Source organism: Staurois parvus, unplaced genomic scaffold (genome assembly GCF_062004578.1).
Source record: "Staurois parvus isolate SC_StPar_1 unplaced genomic scaffold, SC_StPar_1.0 ptg001051l, whole genome shotgun sequence".
Classification (NCBI taxonomy): domain Eukaryota; kingdom Metazoa; phylum Chordata; class Amphibia; order Anura; family Ranidae; genus Staurois; species Staurois parvus.
This window is the reverse complement of record NW_028318847.1, coordinates 614,430-631,736: the sequence shown is the minus strand read 5'-3', so window position 1 is coordinate 631,736 and position 17,307 is coordinate 614,430. Positions and strand designations below refer to the sequence as shown.

The following is a 17,307-nucleotide window of genomic DNA, read 5'->3' as shown; positions in this document are numbered from 1 at the left end:
TTATAATGTTAAAGGTTTAAATAGTTTTGGGAAGAAATTTAGGATTTTTAAGGAAATTCAGCACAGATTCTCTTCAGTGTTTTTTTTTTACAGGAGACACATTTAGAACAAGAAGCAAATGTGAAACTAAATTCCAGATATTATCCAATATGGTATTATGCAGATTCCCCAATTAAACGAGCCAAAGGAGTGGCAATAGGTTTCGCAAAAAATATCAGGTTTAATTTGGAAGACAGTGTGGTAGACCCGGAAGGGAGATATTTGTTCCTGAAGGGGAAATTACAAGATTGGGAATGTACTCTAGCAAATATCTATTGCCCAAATAAGAAACCGGAGGAGTTCCTAAAGAATACGCTGAGGAAATTAATGGATTTCAAGAAAAGTGGTTTAATTGTGGCGGGAGATTTTAATCTTTGTATGAACACTCAGATAGACACGACGTCTCGTGTGCAGAGGGATGAGAGTAGGTCTCTTAGATTTTTAAAGAATATGCTATATCAATGTCAACTTGTGGATATATGGAGAATTAAGCATATGAAGGACAAAGACTATTTATTCTCATGCACATGAGACGTACTCAAGATTGGATTATATACTGTTGGACCATCTACTTTTTGAGTCTCTGGTTCAAGTAAAAATAGGAGGAGATATCAATATCGGATCATGCTCCGGTCACAATGAAATTACTTTGGGGAAATGAGATGAATAGGAGGAAATTGTGGAGCTTAAACGAGACACTTCTGCAGGATCAAAAGACAGATCAAAAGATTAAAAAGAGAGCAATTTTTTAAGAAAAATGATTCTGAGGAAGTGTCTGTGGCAATGGTGTGGGAGACTCATGAAGCTTATATCAGAGGTATCCTCATAGCGATTGGAGCAAAAAGAAGAGAGAAAGGAGAGAAAAAAATAAATAAGCTTCTGAAGGAAATCTGGGAGTTAGAGCAGAAACATAAAAATAGAGTAACAAAAGAGATTATGCAGAGGGTTATGAATAAAAGAGAGGAATTAAATAATTTTCTGGAAGAAGATAAGAGAAGAATGTTTAATAAAATGGTATGTGAGAGATATAGATGGGGAGATAGACCAGGAAAATATTTAATGAGGGCTCAGAGGAAAAAGAAGTCCAGGAACTATATAGAGAAAATAAGGGACAACAAAGGTGAATTAGTGTATTCAACTAAAGATATAGCTAAATTGTTTAAAGAATATTATAATAAGCTATATAACATCATTCCCCATAGTAAAGAGGAGGCAGGAAAAATAGAAAAAAGATGGACATATTTAAAAAAAGCGGGACTACCGAAATTAGAGGAGGGACAATTAAAATCTCTGGAATCAACAATACCGCAGGAAGAAATATACTTAGCATTAAAAAGTACTTTAGCAGGGAAAAGTCCTGGACCTGATGAGTATACTGTGAGATATAAAAAATATAAGGAATTATTAGTACCCAAATTGAGGACATATATGAATACATTGGGAGGAGAGATGGAAATGAGGAGGGAATCTTTACAAGCCTATGTAGTTCTTATACATAAGGAAGGTAAGGATGACACTCAATGTGCAAGCTATAGACTGATTTCCTTGTTGAACACAGATACTGTCAGGACGCGGGTGTTCTGCAGCATCGCGCCGGGCGGCTCATGCACAGAACACCAGTCCTCACTAGCCGACGAGCGACGGGACCTGGGCGTGCACGGCGGCGGTTTTCGCGCATGCGCACTCGCGATCGCGGACATGCGCCTGGCACCAATGACAGCGCAGGGCGGGCTATTTAAATGAGGAACTAAGGTATGTCAATTTCTGTTTGGTCTTACCTGCTCTGTTCCTGATATTGTGTTCCTGTGTATTCTGTTGCTGACCTCTGCTTGTACCTGACCCTGCTTATTCTCCTGATTAACCCCTTGCTTGCCTGACGATTCTTCTGCCTGATCCTTGGTACCACGCTGCCCTCAACCTGCTGAACCTGGCTTGTGACCCCGACCATTCTCTGCTCGCTCCTCTTGTACCTTGCTGCCCGCACGATGCCGACCCGGCCTGCCTGACTACGATTACTTCACCCGACGATCCATCCATCCATCCCGCACGGATCACACACTGTTAGTAAGTCTGCCTGCCTCTTCCCATCAGACTCTGTTTCCGCACTCCCCTGCCAGTGCCCTCTAACACCGCCGGACGCACTCAGGGGTCGCGACCTGGTTCCAGTCTGCACCAAGTCCATCCCCACCATCAGAGGCCCTGGTGAGTAGTAGGCTGGGACTTAGACCTCGCGCCCTGAGGAAATCCGTACTGTGGGCTGCTAGAGACACTGCCAGGCGGCTCATAACAGATACTAAACTATATACAAAAGTTCTGGCAAATAGGTTAAAAGACTTGATGCCGGAATGAGTACATATGGATCAGGTAGGTTTTGTCCCAGGAAGAGAGGGTAGAGACAATGGATTAAGATCTTTGTTTCTCATACAAAAAAGTAGGAAAGAGAAAATCCCGACAGTGGTCCTCTCGATAGATGCAGAAAAGGCATTTGACAGAGTGGATTGGGGTTATATGTTGGATACGCTGGAAATAATGGGGATGGGACCCAGAATAAGAGAATGGATAAGAAAATTATATAGTCAACTCTCTGCAGCAGTCGTGGTTAATGGGAAATGTGGGAAACCCAAGGATAACATTACCAAACTTAATGAAATCATTGAGGGAATATGGAGAGATGTCAAACTTAAAAATTAACCCAACTAAAACGGAGATTTTAAAATAAATCTTTTAAACAGCGAGTAAAATATACTACAGTAGGAATTTCCCTTTGTATGGAGAGAAAAAGAATTAAAGTATTTAGGTATAAAATTAATTGTATCTTATAAGAATTTATGTGGATTAAACTATATCCCATTATTAAATGAGATTAAGGATGAACTAAGAAAACTAGGTGGGGGACCTCTGTCATGGATAGGTCGCATAAATATGATAAAAATGCTGATTGTTCCAAAAATTCTATATAGATTTCAAATGATACCAATCAAAATACCAGAAGCATATTTTAGAATAATTTAAAAAATGTTAAGATTTATTTGGAGGAAAAAAAAAAACCTAGAATAAGTTACGAAATCTTAAGTAGGAATAAAGAGAAAGGTGGACTGGGAGTTCCAGATTTAAAAAGGTACTATAACTCGGTAATGCTGACAAGAATTTTCAATTGGACACATAATTCACATGGGAAAAGTTGGGTAAAAATAGAAAACACACTAAGTAACACAAACCTTAGTAGAGTCACAACCCTTAGTAGAGTCACAAACCTTAGTAGAGTTATATGGTTACCCCCCACAATTCCGAGGATTAGCAGATAGCAAACGTTTTTTCACACTAAATGTGTTAAGAGTATGGGATGTTTTACATCAGGGGTCCTCAAACTACGGCCCGCGGGCCACATGCGGCCCGCCGAGGACATTTATCCGGCCCCCCAGGCAGGGGCGTATCTGCTGCGAGGCAAGGGACTAGGGTTTGGCAGGTCGGGAGAGCTCGGCAGGGCTCGGGCGGGAGGCAGGAGGGCGGGATCAGCAATTCTAGAACAGGGGGAGGTGGGCTCGGCTTATGAACCCGCACCACTCAGCTGGCCTCTCTGCAGCCAGCTGGCCATCTATTCTGATCAGTGCATGCAACCGTCACGGCCGGAGGGCGGAGCCTAGAGCTGACCATGAAGAGGGGGAGCAATAAAGGAGACTCCATCGCTGCATGTCGGGTATTACGGCCACGGACCCTAGATAAGTGCAATAGATGATCAATCTCCTCCCTCTCTCTTTCCCCCCTCTCCCTTCTCTCTCTCCCCCCTTCCCCTCTCTCTCCCCCTCCCCTCTCTCCCCCCTCCCCTCTCTCCCCCCCTCCCCTCTCTCCCCCCTCCCTCCCTCCTCTCACTCCCCCCTCCTCTCTCTCCCCTCCCCCTCCTCTTTCTCTCTCCTCCACCCCCCTCTCTCTCCCCCTCCCCCTCTCCCCCCCTCCTCTCTTTCTCACTCCCCCCTCCTCTCTCTCTCCCCTCCTTATCTCTCCCCCCCCCCTTTACATTATACACAGATCTGACCCAACAAGGTGTCCTGCATTTACCGTATATTTCGCTCCATAAGACCCACTTGGGGGGAAATGTCTGTGCGTCTTATAGAGTGGCCGGCCCAGTATTCCTGCCGCCATTGTATGTCCACAGTCTCTGGTCATCTCATGTACTATGTCCGCAGTCTCTGGTCATCTCCTGTACTGTGTCCACATTTGTTCATAGTTTTTTTTTTTAAACTATAGTCCGGCCCTCCAACGGTCTGAGGGACAGTGAACTGGCCCCCTGTTTAAAAAGTTTGAGGACCCCTGTTTTACGTAAACAAAAAGGGTGGGAATATAATTCACTTTTAATGCCCTTATGATCCACAGATTATTTTCCTCTGGGTAAAGAAAGTGTTGCTGGGAAGTGGATAAAGAAGGAAGATGTACGGTTGAGAGATGTAATGATGAGGGAGGAAATAGGTTCACGTAAGGATTTGGAAAAAAAGACGGAAATATTTACGTGAATTGATAAGTGGAGTTATTTTCAGTTGAAACACTTTATAGGGAAGGTTACAAGGCCATTGAGAACAAGAGAGGATTGGAACCCTTTTGAGCACTTGTCAGACACAAGGGGAGACGGGAAACACAGGATATCAAAAATATATAAGATTCTCACTGGAATATTCACAAATACAAGTCCACCATTTATAGAGACGTGGGAAAGGGATATAGGATTAATGATGGATAAGGAAAAGCAAAAGAAAATATATAGTTTAATACATGAAAATGTAAATATGAAGGAGGTTGAGATGAATTATAAATGTTTGGCAAGATGGTATATCACAAAAAGTGTAGCACACAGATTGAATGGAGATAACTCACCTTTATGTTGGCGTGGATGTGGGGATAGAGGTACAATGTATCACATTTGGTGGGAGTATCCTAAAATTTAAGAGTATTGGGGGCAAATAGTAGACATGAATCGGAAAATAACGGAGGTTGATATCTCAAAAGACCCAGAGACTTTCAGTTAAGACTACTAAGCTTTCAGTTAAGAAATATAAAAAATATGGTTTATTGTGTTATCTTAATGCAGCGAAGGGATTGATACCCAAGTTTTGGAAGAAACAGGAGGTACCAAAAATAAAGGATTGGATAAATAGGGTGGACCAGATTTATAGATTGGAAGAACTTTACCACTTCAGTGAAGATAAGAAGAGAGTTTTCGTGCCAAGTGGAAAAGGTGGGAGGATTTTAAGGAGTCAGAATTGATCCTAGAGTATATGGGAGTGTAATAGAGAAATAATGTGGATATGTTTCTGAACTGGGATCTCCAGAGGGAGTGGGAAAGATGCAGAGCGGACGTGTTGGGGGGTTGGAGGGAGGGGGGGTAGGTGGTGGGGGGGAGGGAAAATGATAAGGACTTTTGGTTAAACAATCAGATATTATGACAATCAAATCCGTGGTAGTTTTATGTGTTTATTTGTTTATGGTTTGTTTGTATAAATTTGATATTTTGAAAATGTAATAAAATATTTAAATAACAAAAAAAGAACCCTGGTTGTACACAACAGCGAAACAGGGTCCCAAGCAGGGTAAATTGCGTGAAGCCTCTGAGGGGTGTAATAAACTCTATGGAGGAATTTGACCTGCATCAGTTTATCCCTAGAAGAGATGGCCAGTTTAGGGCCCCTTTCCAAGCAATCCTCCCAATTCTCCTTATCCAAGGTCGGAATATTAGCCCACCACCGGTCCCACATAAGCTCAATTTTGGGAGAATTAACATTAAGAAGCTCCCCGTACAGAGCCGAGAGGGCCTTCACCAAATCTGAAGTCATCAGCTACTCAACAGGGTCAGTCTGGAGGAGGAGAAGTGCCCAGCCGAACTGAGCCCTCACAGCATGTCTCAGTTGCAGGTATCTAAAAAACATATGCAGTTGTAGTCCAAAAGTAATGGAGAGGTGGGAGGTTAATACGGCCATGTAAATTCAAGGAAAGGTCTACCCAAGCAGAGCACTGCGCTTTGAGGGACAAAAGGAGAAGATTAAGGTTACAGGCCAAATACCCAGAAAGATCCCTAGTCACCTGGATGCCAAGGTACTGAAATTCATCTACCCAACGCAATGATGAAGGGCACGCAAATTCAGAGGCGTGGGCATCAAGGGGGAAAATAAGTGATTTAGACCAATTGATCCTGATACCAGAGAAGGACCCATACAGATCAAATATAAAAAATATATATTTTTTAAATATATTCTTCAGTTTTTTTAACATCTAAAAAAGTCATCTCGACATATATTTTTACATATACTTGTAAATGCATTCGAAAAATGTAGATTTCTATTTTAACCACTTGCCGTCCGCCTGCTGTTTATAAACGGCAGGGCGGTGGCACTCCAGGGGCGGGTTGCCGTTCAGAAACGGCACCTGCCTTTTCTAGCTGTGCGCGCTCCCTGGGAGCGCGCAGCACCGCGATCCGGTGCCCGCTGTGTCCTCCGGACACAGTGAAACACCGATCGTCGGACGGGACCTCTGTATGAGGTCCCGATCATGTGATCACTGATTGGCCAATCAGTGATCACATGCAAAGTAGTAAGCAAGATGTCACTTGTGACATCATTGCTTACTACATGTGAAATCTGTGAATGATCACAGAGGTCACATGGTACAAGGCTATTCACAACAGCCTTGTACCATGTGACAAGCTGTGACTAATCACAGCTCACTCAGTACTTCTCAATGATTGCAAGAATGCAGACAGAGAGAAAGAGAAATGATTGCTTTTACATCCTATATGGGTGTAAAAGCAATCAGTGTAAAAAAAAAAAAAAAAATCATCATCACCCCCCACAAGTAGTACAGTGTCACCATGGTGACACTGTACTGCTAGGGTGACAGTATGTAAAAAAATAAAAGTAAAAAAAAAATAATATAAAAAAATAAAATAAAAATGTAAAAATAAATGTTTAAAAATTTTAATTTTTGGTTATAAACTAATTTGGATTTTTTTTTTTAATAAAAAAATAACGGAATAAATTTTGGCCAAGATTTATGATGAAATATTATTTATTTGCAAAATTTTATATAAAAACCCACTTTTTTTCAAAATTTTTGGACTTTTTAATTTACATAGTAAAAAAAATAAAAATCCCAGTGGTGAATAAATACCACCAAAATAAAGCTTTATCTGTCTCAAAAAAATGGCAAAAAATTCATATGGGTACAGTGTTGCATGACCACGCAATTATCATTCAAAGTGTGATAGAGCTGAACGCTGAAAATTGCCCTGGGCAGGAAGGGGGTAAAAGTGTCCGGACAGGAAGTGATTAAAGACATAGTATATTTGAAATGTATTTTTAAAAATATTTTTCATATATTTTGTAATAAAAACGCATTTCACAATGCAGTGTGTGTGTGTATGTATGTATGTATGTATGTATATATATATATATATATTTTATTTTATTTTTTGTTTGTTTGTTATTGGAATATATTTTGAATATGGCCAATATTGTAGCTTTTCAAATATATGGCAATATATTTGGGAAGAATATTTTTAAAATATATTTCAAATATATTTTCTTCCATATGGGAAATCAGAAGAAGTCCAGGTCGTCGCGTTTAGCCCATCCAGATCCGGGCAAGGGACCATGTTAAAATCACCCAACAGCAGCACATTATTCGTATCATAAGTTACAGCCAGTTGCTTAATAGTATTCAAAACCTGAACAGAGGCTTGAGGGGGTAAATATAGTCCCACCAGTGCCAGCTCCCTGTCATAGATTTGGGTATGCACTATAACAAACCTGCCATCCGGGTCAGTGTGAATGTCAAGTACCAGAAACGGAAGAGATTTACGAATGAGGATACTCACCCCATGAGCATAATTAGAATAGGTGGCATGGTAGTGCACACCCACTCAAAGTCTCCTGAGACACATAATTTTAGACCCCAATTGGTGGGTTTCTTGCAATATACAGACATGGGGGCTGAACTTCTGGAGAAACCTAAAAACTAAGGACCTCTTAATGGCAGAGTTAAGACCTCTGACATTCCAGGAGACAATCACTTGAGAGATCTAGAAGGTCGTGAGTAATAGGAGTAAACCAAGATGAGTTCCGCACCTCCACATCGCTGGACCTTGATGGCAGGCTGTACAAAGGAAAAACACTGGGCAGAAAAACAGGCTGGAGACAAAAACGTAAACAGGGCAAAGATCAGGGAAACAGCTGGCAAGGCAAAGGTCAGGGGTCACTTCGGACAAAGCAGAACTCCTTTTCACATCTGTCACGTACCTAATAGAAGTCTGAATTGAGGAGGTCAGCCTCTCTTGTATCTCCAACCCAGGCCCCACTGAAGGTGAAACAGATGGTGCCGAAGGACAGGAGGAACACGAGTGCCTGTGGATATTGATTGTGGAACTTGCTGCTGGTGATGTAACCTCGGTAAATCAGACGGGGCATCCAGTCAGGAACAGAGGAGATGCCGGAACGGCCAGCTGAGGTTAAGGAAGCACACCACTGGAACTGCAAGATCTGGGTACGTGGCTTGCCAGAACTTCTGATAAGCGTGAGGCCGGAACACACCGTGACAACCGGAGCTGATGTAATGACAGCCAGGACAGGCACTCGGCAGGACTGTAGAGCCAAAACTGGAGCCGGAAGCGTAGTCAGAGTAATAGCCAGGGCCAGGAACGAGCAGGCGATGAGGTACCGAAACATCAGACAGGGACGAGGGACCAAGAGCAGGTCAATGGCAAGTCGGGTCAGTAACTGATACACACAGTATACAGCAGGAAACAGGAAGTTAGCTGAAGACCAGTCAGCACTGACAGAGAGTAAGAGCCTCCTTTAAATTGTCTGGTGCCAGAAACAGTGGGCACGCTCCCGCGTGTGTGCACCCGTGTGCATGCATTTTTGCGTGCATGCGCGAGCCTATGCTCATTTCTATTAGCCAGTTGCCATACAGGAATTCCCTTACAACATCCCTGCACTTCACACAGGCTGGGCACAGGCAGCAAATCTTTTCCTCGCCACACATTACACATAGCTGAGATTGGATTCCCTTACACACAACCTTGATCTGCACAGTGTGTAGCTGGCTTCTGCAGCTGCGCTACCATACTGACCATGGAATTTCACAGGTCAGAACTGCAACATAGTAGCCAGCCACACACTGTACAAATTGTGGTTGTATGTAAGGGAATCTGATCTCAGCTATGTGCTGTGTGGGGAGCAGGAGCTCTGCTGCCTTTGCCCAGGTTGTGTGCAGTGCAGAGATAGGAGAAGGAGTTCAGCATAGTTGCCAACATTTTAATAACATTTCCATCACCTTTTTTTCGCTATGTGCCCAGAAAGCCACTGTAGATGAAGAATGTACTTAAATTAGGGATGAGGCATTCATTTAAGACAGGTGTGGTTTTGAAAGCAGCATATCATTAATCTAATGTCATACTTTAATCACAAATACTGTATATAAGAGAGATGTGGTTATGCTAGTTCAGCATAGTGGCAGATTGGGGCAGTATAATGGCAGGCTAGGGCAGTATAGTGGCAGTAAAGTGGCAGGTTAGAGCAGGGTAGTGGAAGATTAGGGCAGTATAGTGGCAGACTAGAGAAGTATAGTGGCAAGTTAGGGCAGTATAGAGGCAGGTCAAAGCAGTATAGTGGCAGGCTAGGGCAGTTTAATGGCAGTATAGTGAAAGGTTAGGGCAGTATACTGGCAAACTGGGGCAGTATAGTGGCAGGCTGGGGCAGTATAGTGGCAGGCTAATACAGTATAATGGTAAATTGAGGCAGTATAGGGCCAGGCTAATGCAGTATAATGGCAAATTGGGGCAGTATAGTGGCAGGCTAGGGCAGTGTAGTGGAAGGCTGGGCAAGTGCAGTAGAAGGCTGGGCCAGTGTAGTGGCAGGTTGGGGCAGTGAAGTGGCAGGCGGGGCCAGTGTAGTGGCAGGCTGGGGTAGTGTGGTGGCATGCTGGGCCAGTGTGCTGGCAGGCTGAGGCAGTGCGGTGGCAGGCTGGGGCAGCGCAGTGGAAGGCTGGGCCAGTGTAGTGGCAGGCTGGGGCAGTGTAGTGGCATGCTGGGGCAGTGTAGTGGCATGCTGGGGCAGTGTGGTGGCAGGCTGGGGCAATGTGGTGGCAGGGTGGGGCAGTGTAGTGGCAGGCTGGAGCAGTGAAGTGGCAGGTTGGGGCAGTGAAGTGGCAGGCTGGGGCTGTATGTAATGACAGTGTGCTCAGTCACTTACAGTACAGCATGGCTGAGGTTGAAGATTTCCAGTGGCTTGGCTGCTGCTTCCTGAGTGAAGGAGTCTTTGGGAAGAGTGGAGGAGACAGCCATACCCCCAGCCCCGCCCACCAACTCCTGCTACCTTGGAAGACAGTGAAGTTCACCGAGGGACATAGACTTGTATTAGATGACAGGGGAAAGGTACAGGCAACCTCCCCCACCCTGCTGGTCCCCCTTTTCCCCCTTTGACTTGATGACAAACTGGGCAGTACATCTACTATGGTTATAAAGCTACAGGGGAGAAAGTGCAGCTGTGTGAAGTATGGTTCAGCAGACAAGTACAGTGTCCAGGGAGGAGGAGGGCGGCAATTAGCTTTGGGGATGGGGTGCAGCTGAAATTTGGGTGGGCTTAGCCCACCCCAGCATCCCCCTAGATCCATCCCTGGTTATAGCTGTCCATTACTCTATCCAAAATGAAAAATAGATTTCCCTTAAAGTGTTTGTAAAACCTTACATATACCCATTAAAGTGACTTGCCTCAGGTGAAACACGGAGATGAAACAAATCTTCCTACATTAGTTGTTCTGGTCTATCTGCAGTCTTCTCTCCTCTAAATCCATTCAAATTGCTGAATTTATAAAGCTTGTCTGAGAGTTCAGAAAAAGGGGGTGGAGAGCTGAAGTTACACTCTGCAGAGCTCAGTGAGGAGAGCTCTGAGAGTTGATTAGAGGAAGAGATACACCCTTCTCCACACAGCACACAGTAACAGAGCTGCTGGAGCTCCCTTCCCATCACCATTTTTCTCTTGGTGTCAGAAAAACTTGTCATAAGGAATGTATGCTGATAGTAGAGAAACACAGCAGCAGACAGAAATGCTCCTAATTGAGACAAGTACATACTATAGAGGAATATGCATTGTTCATATCTCATGTCTGAGGTTTACGATTAAGTTCTACTTTATGTGCCTCAACAAACTACCTAGTGCACTCTTCCCATTTTTCCATGACTGTATTTACAGCACTGATTCCTATAGATGCCCAGGTTAGATAACATTCATGGCTTAATATTCTGTTATTAATATTCTTTATCTGCAGGCTGCTCTTAATATGCTGACTCGCTGTCAATCAGAGGGCTATAAAAAAGATGGAATACTCTGTACTGCTCTTCACCCAGGATGGGTTCAAACAGATCTTGGAGGACCACATGTATGTATACCTCAAATCTGCTCAATAACCAGAAACCAAAAAATATTCAACATGCAAAATTATTTTCATTGTGTAATCAAATTTTGACAAAACCCACATTTCTCTAAATTAGTTCAGTATAAAGCGTTATGTTGTCATCTTACAGAACAGTTTGGAAACTAAATCAACACCGTCTGTCGTCTCCTACCAAAAAATACCCTATATATAATAAAATAGAGTCGCCTATACAGCACATTCCATACTTTTCCTGTGGGTCACAAGAGTGCATTTAGGTCTGCACTCCTGTGATCCAGATTCAGCCAACAGTGAGCTATAGTCCACTGTCAACTGACATCACACATCCGGCCCAGGCTCTGCAGGGATCCTGACAATAAAGTTGGGATCTGCCCAGATGTCTTACCTGCGTGCCGCTGAGAGGCTGAGCCAGCCGCTCAAGCCCCCTCTACAGTACGATGATCAGCAGTCTTTGATTGTTCAGTACTCGGTGTAGAGGCGGCAGGAGACACTGCAGCTCCGAAAACTGCTGCAGCCATCTAGGTGAGTAATATTATATGCTATTTCTAATTACCACACTTCTCTTTTGTATTTCAAAGGTTTTTATTAATTTGTAACAGTTTAACACAGGAGCAACAAATCATTCCCACGCAAGGGCTATCAATTGCACATAAAAAATTAGAAAATCAGTGCTCTAACACCAACAGAACAAAAGGTGCGCCCACGCAGGGGCTATCAATGGCATTTAAATAACAAAACATTAGTATAACACTGATACTAACTCAAACTAAAGGCAGCTATCCACTGCCACACCAAAAACAAAAAAAGAAAAGAAAAGGAAGAAGGAGTACAAAAGAAAAAAGACAACAAAACCAAGAGCAGGGATTCAAGAATGCCAATGCTGAACAACATCACATCCCCAGACTAGCCGGGGGAGTGTAGGAAAGGCATATTGCAACCACGGCTCCCATATTTTCAAGAATTTACATTGGGAGTCGTTGCAGATACTCGACATCTGTTCATTGAGCATCATAGTGGTCATACGGTCCTGCACCCCCTGAAGAGGAACAAGGTGAAAAGGAGGCCAAACACACAAGACCATAAACACCAGACATGCAATACATCACCACGTTGGCCACACAACCCTGAAAGCATCAATCACTGCAGGCAGGGTTCGCCTGGGCCAAACGAGCCAGAACCCAATACCAACAAAACAATACTTTGTATGCCGCCTCCAGCGTGGTCGTATTAAATGAACATTTAGCTATAAGCGACCAGGCCCTATTCCAGTCCTCCAGATCCACGACTGCCCCCAGGTCGCGCTCCCACTGAACAACATATGAAAGAGAAGTATGCGTCGCGCGCCTGTTCAAAGCTGCATAAAGAAGGGAAATAAGGCCTGGGGCGCCCGGACGCTGTTGGCAAAGCAGTTCAAAGGCAGATTTCTGGTACGGGAAAGCAGAAGTGCCAATGCTGCAATTGAAGGTAACAAAAACATTCCGCGGGAGGGACATCCCGTGACTCCCAAAGAAAATTTCAGGTAGGGAAGAACCAAGAAGTCAAAAAGTGTCGCACCTGCGAAAAACCATTGGCCACCCACAAAGAAAACACCCTTGGTTGATCTAAACCTGGTGGGAAGAGAGGGTTGTTAGTAATTGGGAGCAAAGGCAGGAAAGGTGACATCAGGCCACTGGAGTAACGAACCGAACCCCGCACTTGTAAGCCATGGAGCAAAATCGGACTCAGTGTTGTAGGGCGCAGGTCAGGAGGAAGCCATAGAAGCATCAATGTCGCAATAGGGGCACAATTAGGTAGTTCCAGCAGGACCCAGAGAGGAACGTCTGAGGAAGCGTGCAACATAGACAGCGTGGCAATCTGGCTCGCCTGATAATACTTAGATACATTAGGTACCCCAAGACCACCCTGGAGTCTATGAACAAAAAGCGTAGTTCTGGAGACTCTGGGGCGTTTATCGGCCCAGATAAAATGCATAATCTTTGCCTGAATCAACCAAAGAAAATGAGGAGGAACCCGCACTGGGAGGGTGCGAAAATAGTATAACAACTTTGGCAAGATGGTCATTTTCACTGAATAAACCTGTCCTATCCAAGACAGGGGCGAAAATTGCCATGAATGCATAAGAGAGGACACAGAGTGAAGCAATGGATAATAATTTGCAGCAAACAGTGAGTCATAGGTGGGGGTCAAGCGAATGCCTAGGTATTTAAGAGAGGAAGAAGCCCATTTGTAAGGGAAGTGGGACTGTAGGCGTGAAACCAAATCTGAGGCCAAAGTAATATTAAGCACGACAGTCCTATCCAAATTAATCCGAGACACGAAATCAAAGAAAAGCGCTCAAGAACCTGTTGCAAATTTGGAAGCATCATCAGGGGATTCGTGAGAGTCAAGAGGGCATGGTCTGCAAAAAAGGTTCAACTTGAACTTCTGTCCCGCGTATGGAACCCCTGATACATTACAATCGGTCTCGAGCGCCAAAGCCAGCGGCTCAAGCACCAGGACAAAGAGCGCCGGGGACAGGGGGCAGCCCTGTCTCATCCCTCGCCAAATAGGAAAAGGATCTGAGAAATACCCAGCGTACTTAATGGAAGCTGAAGGGAAAGAATACAAGGCTTGAATCCAAGAAAGAATAGAATCCCCGAAACCCCCCACACTTCTCTTTTAATAAATATGCCAATGGTCTGTCATAAAAAGCTTTGCCCCCAGCCTGAAGCTGAGCATCAATGTTACAATCTGATTATACAATCTTCTTAGATCTACCAACTTTGCAGTGCAAGGACCTGTCTGATTGGTTATAAATGAATCAAATTGTTTTGGCTAGCTCTCATATTGAAAATTTTGTTAAATCTAATGGTGGCCATACACCCTTGGATAAATGAGAGATTACTTTTCCAATCAATCTCTTCCTATGGGAATAATCAACCTATAGTTGACAACCCATTCAATCAATATGCACACATGCAGGGTGAATATTGTTCAATAGTTAAGATACAATCGTAACTTATGATGATAAAATATCAATTGCATCTCTGTTTCCACCTTGTAATCCTAAAATATGATTAGTTGAGATACACTGCTCAAAAAAATTAAAGGAACACTTTTTAATCAAAGTACAGCATTAAGTCAATTAAACTCTTGGGATATTGATCTGATCAGTTATGTAGTAGAGGGGGTTGTTAATCAGTTTCAGCTGCTTTTGTCGTAATAAAATGAACAACAGGTGCACTAGATGGGCAACAATGAGACGACCCCCAGAACAGGAGCAGTTTTACAGGTGGAGGCCACTGACTTTTTTTTCCTACTTATCTTTTCTGACTAGTTTTGCATTTGGCTAGGGTCAGTGTCATTACTGGTAGCATGAGGCGATACCTGGACCCTACAGAGGTTGCACCGACAGTCCAACTCCTCCAGGATGGCACATCAATACCTGCCATTGCCAGAAGGTTTTCTGTGTCTCCCAGCACAGTCTCAAGAGCATGGAGGAGATTCCAGGAGACAGGCAGTTACTCTAGGAGACCTGGACAGGGCCGTAGAAGGTCCCTGACCTATCAGCAGGACCGGTATCTGCTGCTTTGTGCAAAGAGGAACAGGATGAGCATTGCCAGAGCCTTACAGAATTACCTCCAGCAGGCCAATGGTGTGAATGTCTCTGATCAAACAACCAAAAACAGACTCCATGAGGGTGGCCTGAGGGCCTGACATCCTCTAGTGGGCCCTGTGCTCACTGCCCGGCACCATAGAGCTCGATTGGCATTTGCAATTGAACAACAGAATTGGCAGGACCTCCGCTGTGCTTTTCACAGATGAGAGCAGGTTTACATTGACCACATGCACGCTGGTGCAGTGGGTCCTGGATTCCTCCTGGCGCACAACAATGCCTGGCTTCATGTGGCGAGAGTATGCAGGCAGTTCCTAGTGGATGAAAGAATTGATACCATCGAATGGCCCCCACACTCTCCTAACCTAAATCCAATCAAACACCTCTGGGATATCATGTTTCGGTCCATCCGATGCTGCCAGGTTGCACCTCAGACTGTCCAGGAGCTCAGTGATGCCCTGGTCCAGATCTGGGAAGAAATACTCCAGGACACCATCCATCATTTCATTACGAGCATGCCCCCATGTTGTCAAGCATGCATACAAGCACATGGGGACCACACAAAAAATGGAGTACCATTTTTAGTTGCTCCAATGAAATTTCAGCAAAATGGACTAGCCTGCTGCATCATTTTTTCACTTTGATTTTCAGAGTGTCTTTGAATTCAGTCTCTCTGTAGGTTGATCATTTTTATTTCCATCAAATGATGGGGCATCCTTATGTTCCTAACACATCACCCAGTCCATATCAGTATAGATATCCAGCATGATACTTTTCCTCATTGAGATCTGATGTGTTTTCAAAGTGTTCCTTTAATTTTTTTGAGCAGTGTATAATTGTATTCATAAACAATGAATCTCAGTGCTGCTGATCGATGCAAAACGACTGATAATTTTCAGCCCTGGCTTACTGACTCAATTTGATCAAATTCAAACTAAATCAGAACTGAAGTTATGGCTATTTGATTGTTTGCAGATTCGATCATTTTGATTGAATCAAACATCAGTCAGAAAATAAAATCAAAGTGTATATGGCCACCATGGTGCAGAGATTGCACAATGAAAATGAAAAATAATGTAGAAAAAGGCTAAACTATTAATAATGAATATTTTGGCAAATCACAGTTTAAACAATGCTGTTTTATTTATACATACTTATTTTTTCTAGGCCCATCTTACAGTTGATCAAAGTGTAAAAGGAATAATCAAGGTGTTGGACAAACTTTCAGAGAAACATGCTGGAATTCTTGTAAACTGGGAAGGAGATATTGTCCCCTGGTGAAAGAACCATAAATTTGTGCACAGTCAGAGTTATACATGTATTGTAATGTATGCTATTGTCACTTACCAGTACTATATAACCTTTTATATACAGTAAGTTTGTACTGTATTTTTTTTGCATCTTTTTTAATTGGGAATTTTAGAATAGCTTGTACTAACTAAATGATGTGCTGTGACTTACAAAGTCTAATAAAATGCAAGATGCTCTGTCTCATAAAAACATATATGTCTGTGTACATTTAAATGCATTATAACTGAGCTTCAGGCCAATACTGTATGTATAAAAATACCACTGGATGTAGTTATGTGATATTTATTATACAATAAAGGCCTACCACACTTTAATGTTTTCTGCCCTTCCGCCTTTAATTAGAAAAAATGTTCATATATACCTTTTCCCAGCAGTCTTTGCAGTGGCACAACTGGCACCTGGGGCTGATGATTTTTTTACATCCCCCCTCAGTACAGACTGGCTCCCCATGCAAAGGCCTCTCAGTATGGAAGGACCCCCCTCTGCACAGACTCCTCAGTGCAGTAAGACACTCCCAGCACAGACACCTCAGTGCAGACAGACCCCCCCCCCCCTAGCACAGACCCCTCTCCTAATTTCCTTTCCACCCACACCTCTCCCATCAGTGCAAACCCCTAAGTACAGACCCTTCAGTACAGAACTCTCTCCAGTGCAGGCCCCTCAGTGCAGAACAACCCCCTAGTACAGATCCTATTACAGATACCCCCCATTACCCGCCCCCGAGTACAGACCTCTGAGTACAAAGGGGGTGTCCCCCATCAATCCCCAGGACAGACCTTTCAGTAGTAGAAACACCCCTTCCCCCATTACAGACCTCCCAGTACAGACACCCCCCTCCTCCCCAGTAAAGAACCTCTCAGTACAGACACCCCAATTCCCCCTTCCCAGTACAGACCCCTCAGTGCAGACAACCCCCCTCCCCAGAACAT

General features: G+C 43.7%; 1 protein-coding gene across 1 annotated transcript in view; it reads left to right on the top strand.

The window, feature by feature from the left end:
* LOC149440805 (uncharacterized) overlaps positions 1-16,692 on the top strand; it is a 45,311-nt gene extending 28,619 nt beyond the window's left edge. Inside the window, exons 5-6 of the mRNA XM_089658025.1 lie at positions 11,347-11,457; positions 16,235-16,692. Coding sequence (XP_089514151.1) covers positions 11,347-11,457; positions 16,235-16,348 — 225 coding nt within the window. The 3' untranslated portion in view covers positions 16,349-16,692. The remainder of the gene's footprint in view (positions 1-11,346; positions 11,458-16,234) is intronic.
* Positions 16,693-17,307: the final 615 nt, after the last annotated feature.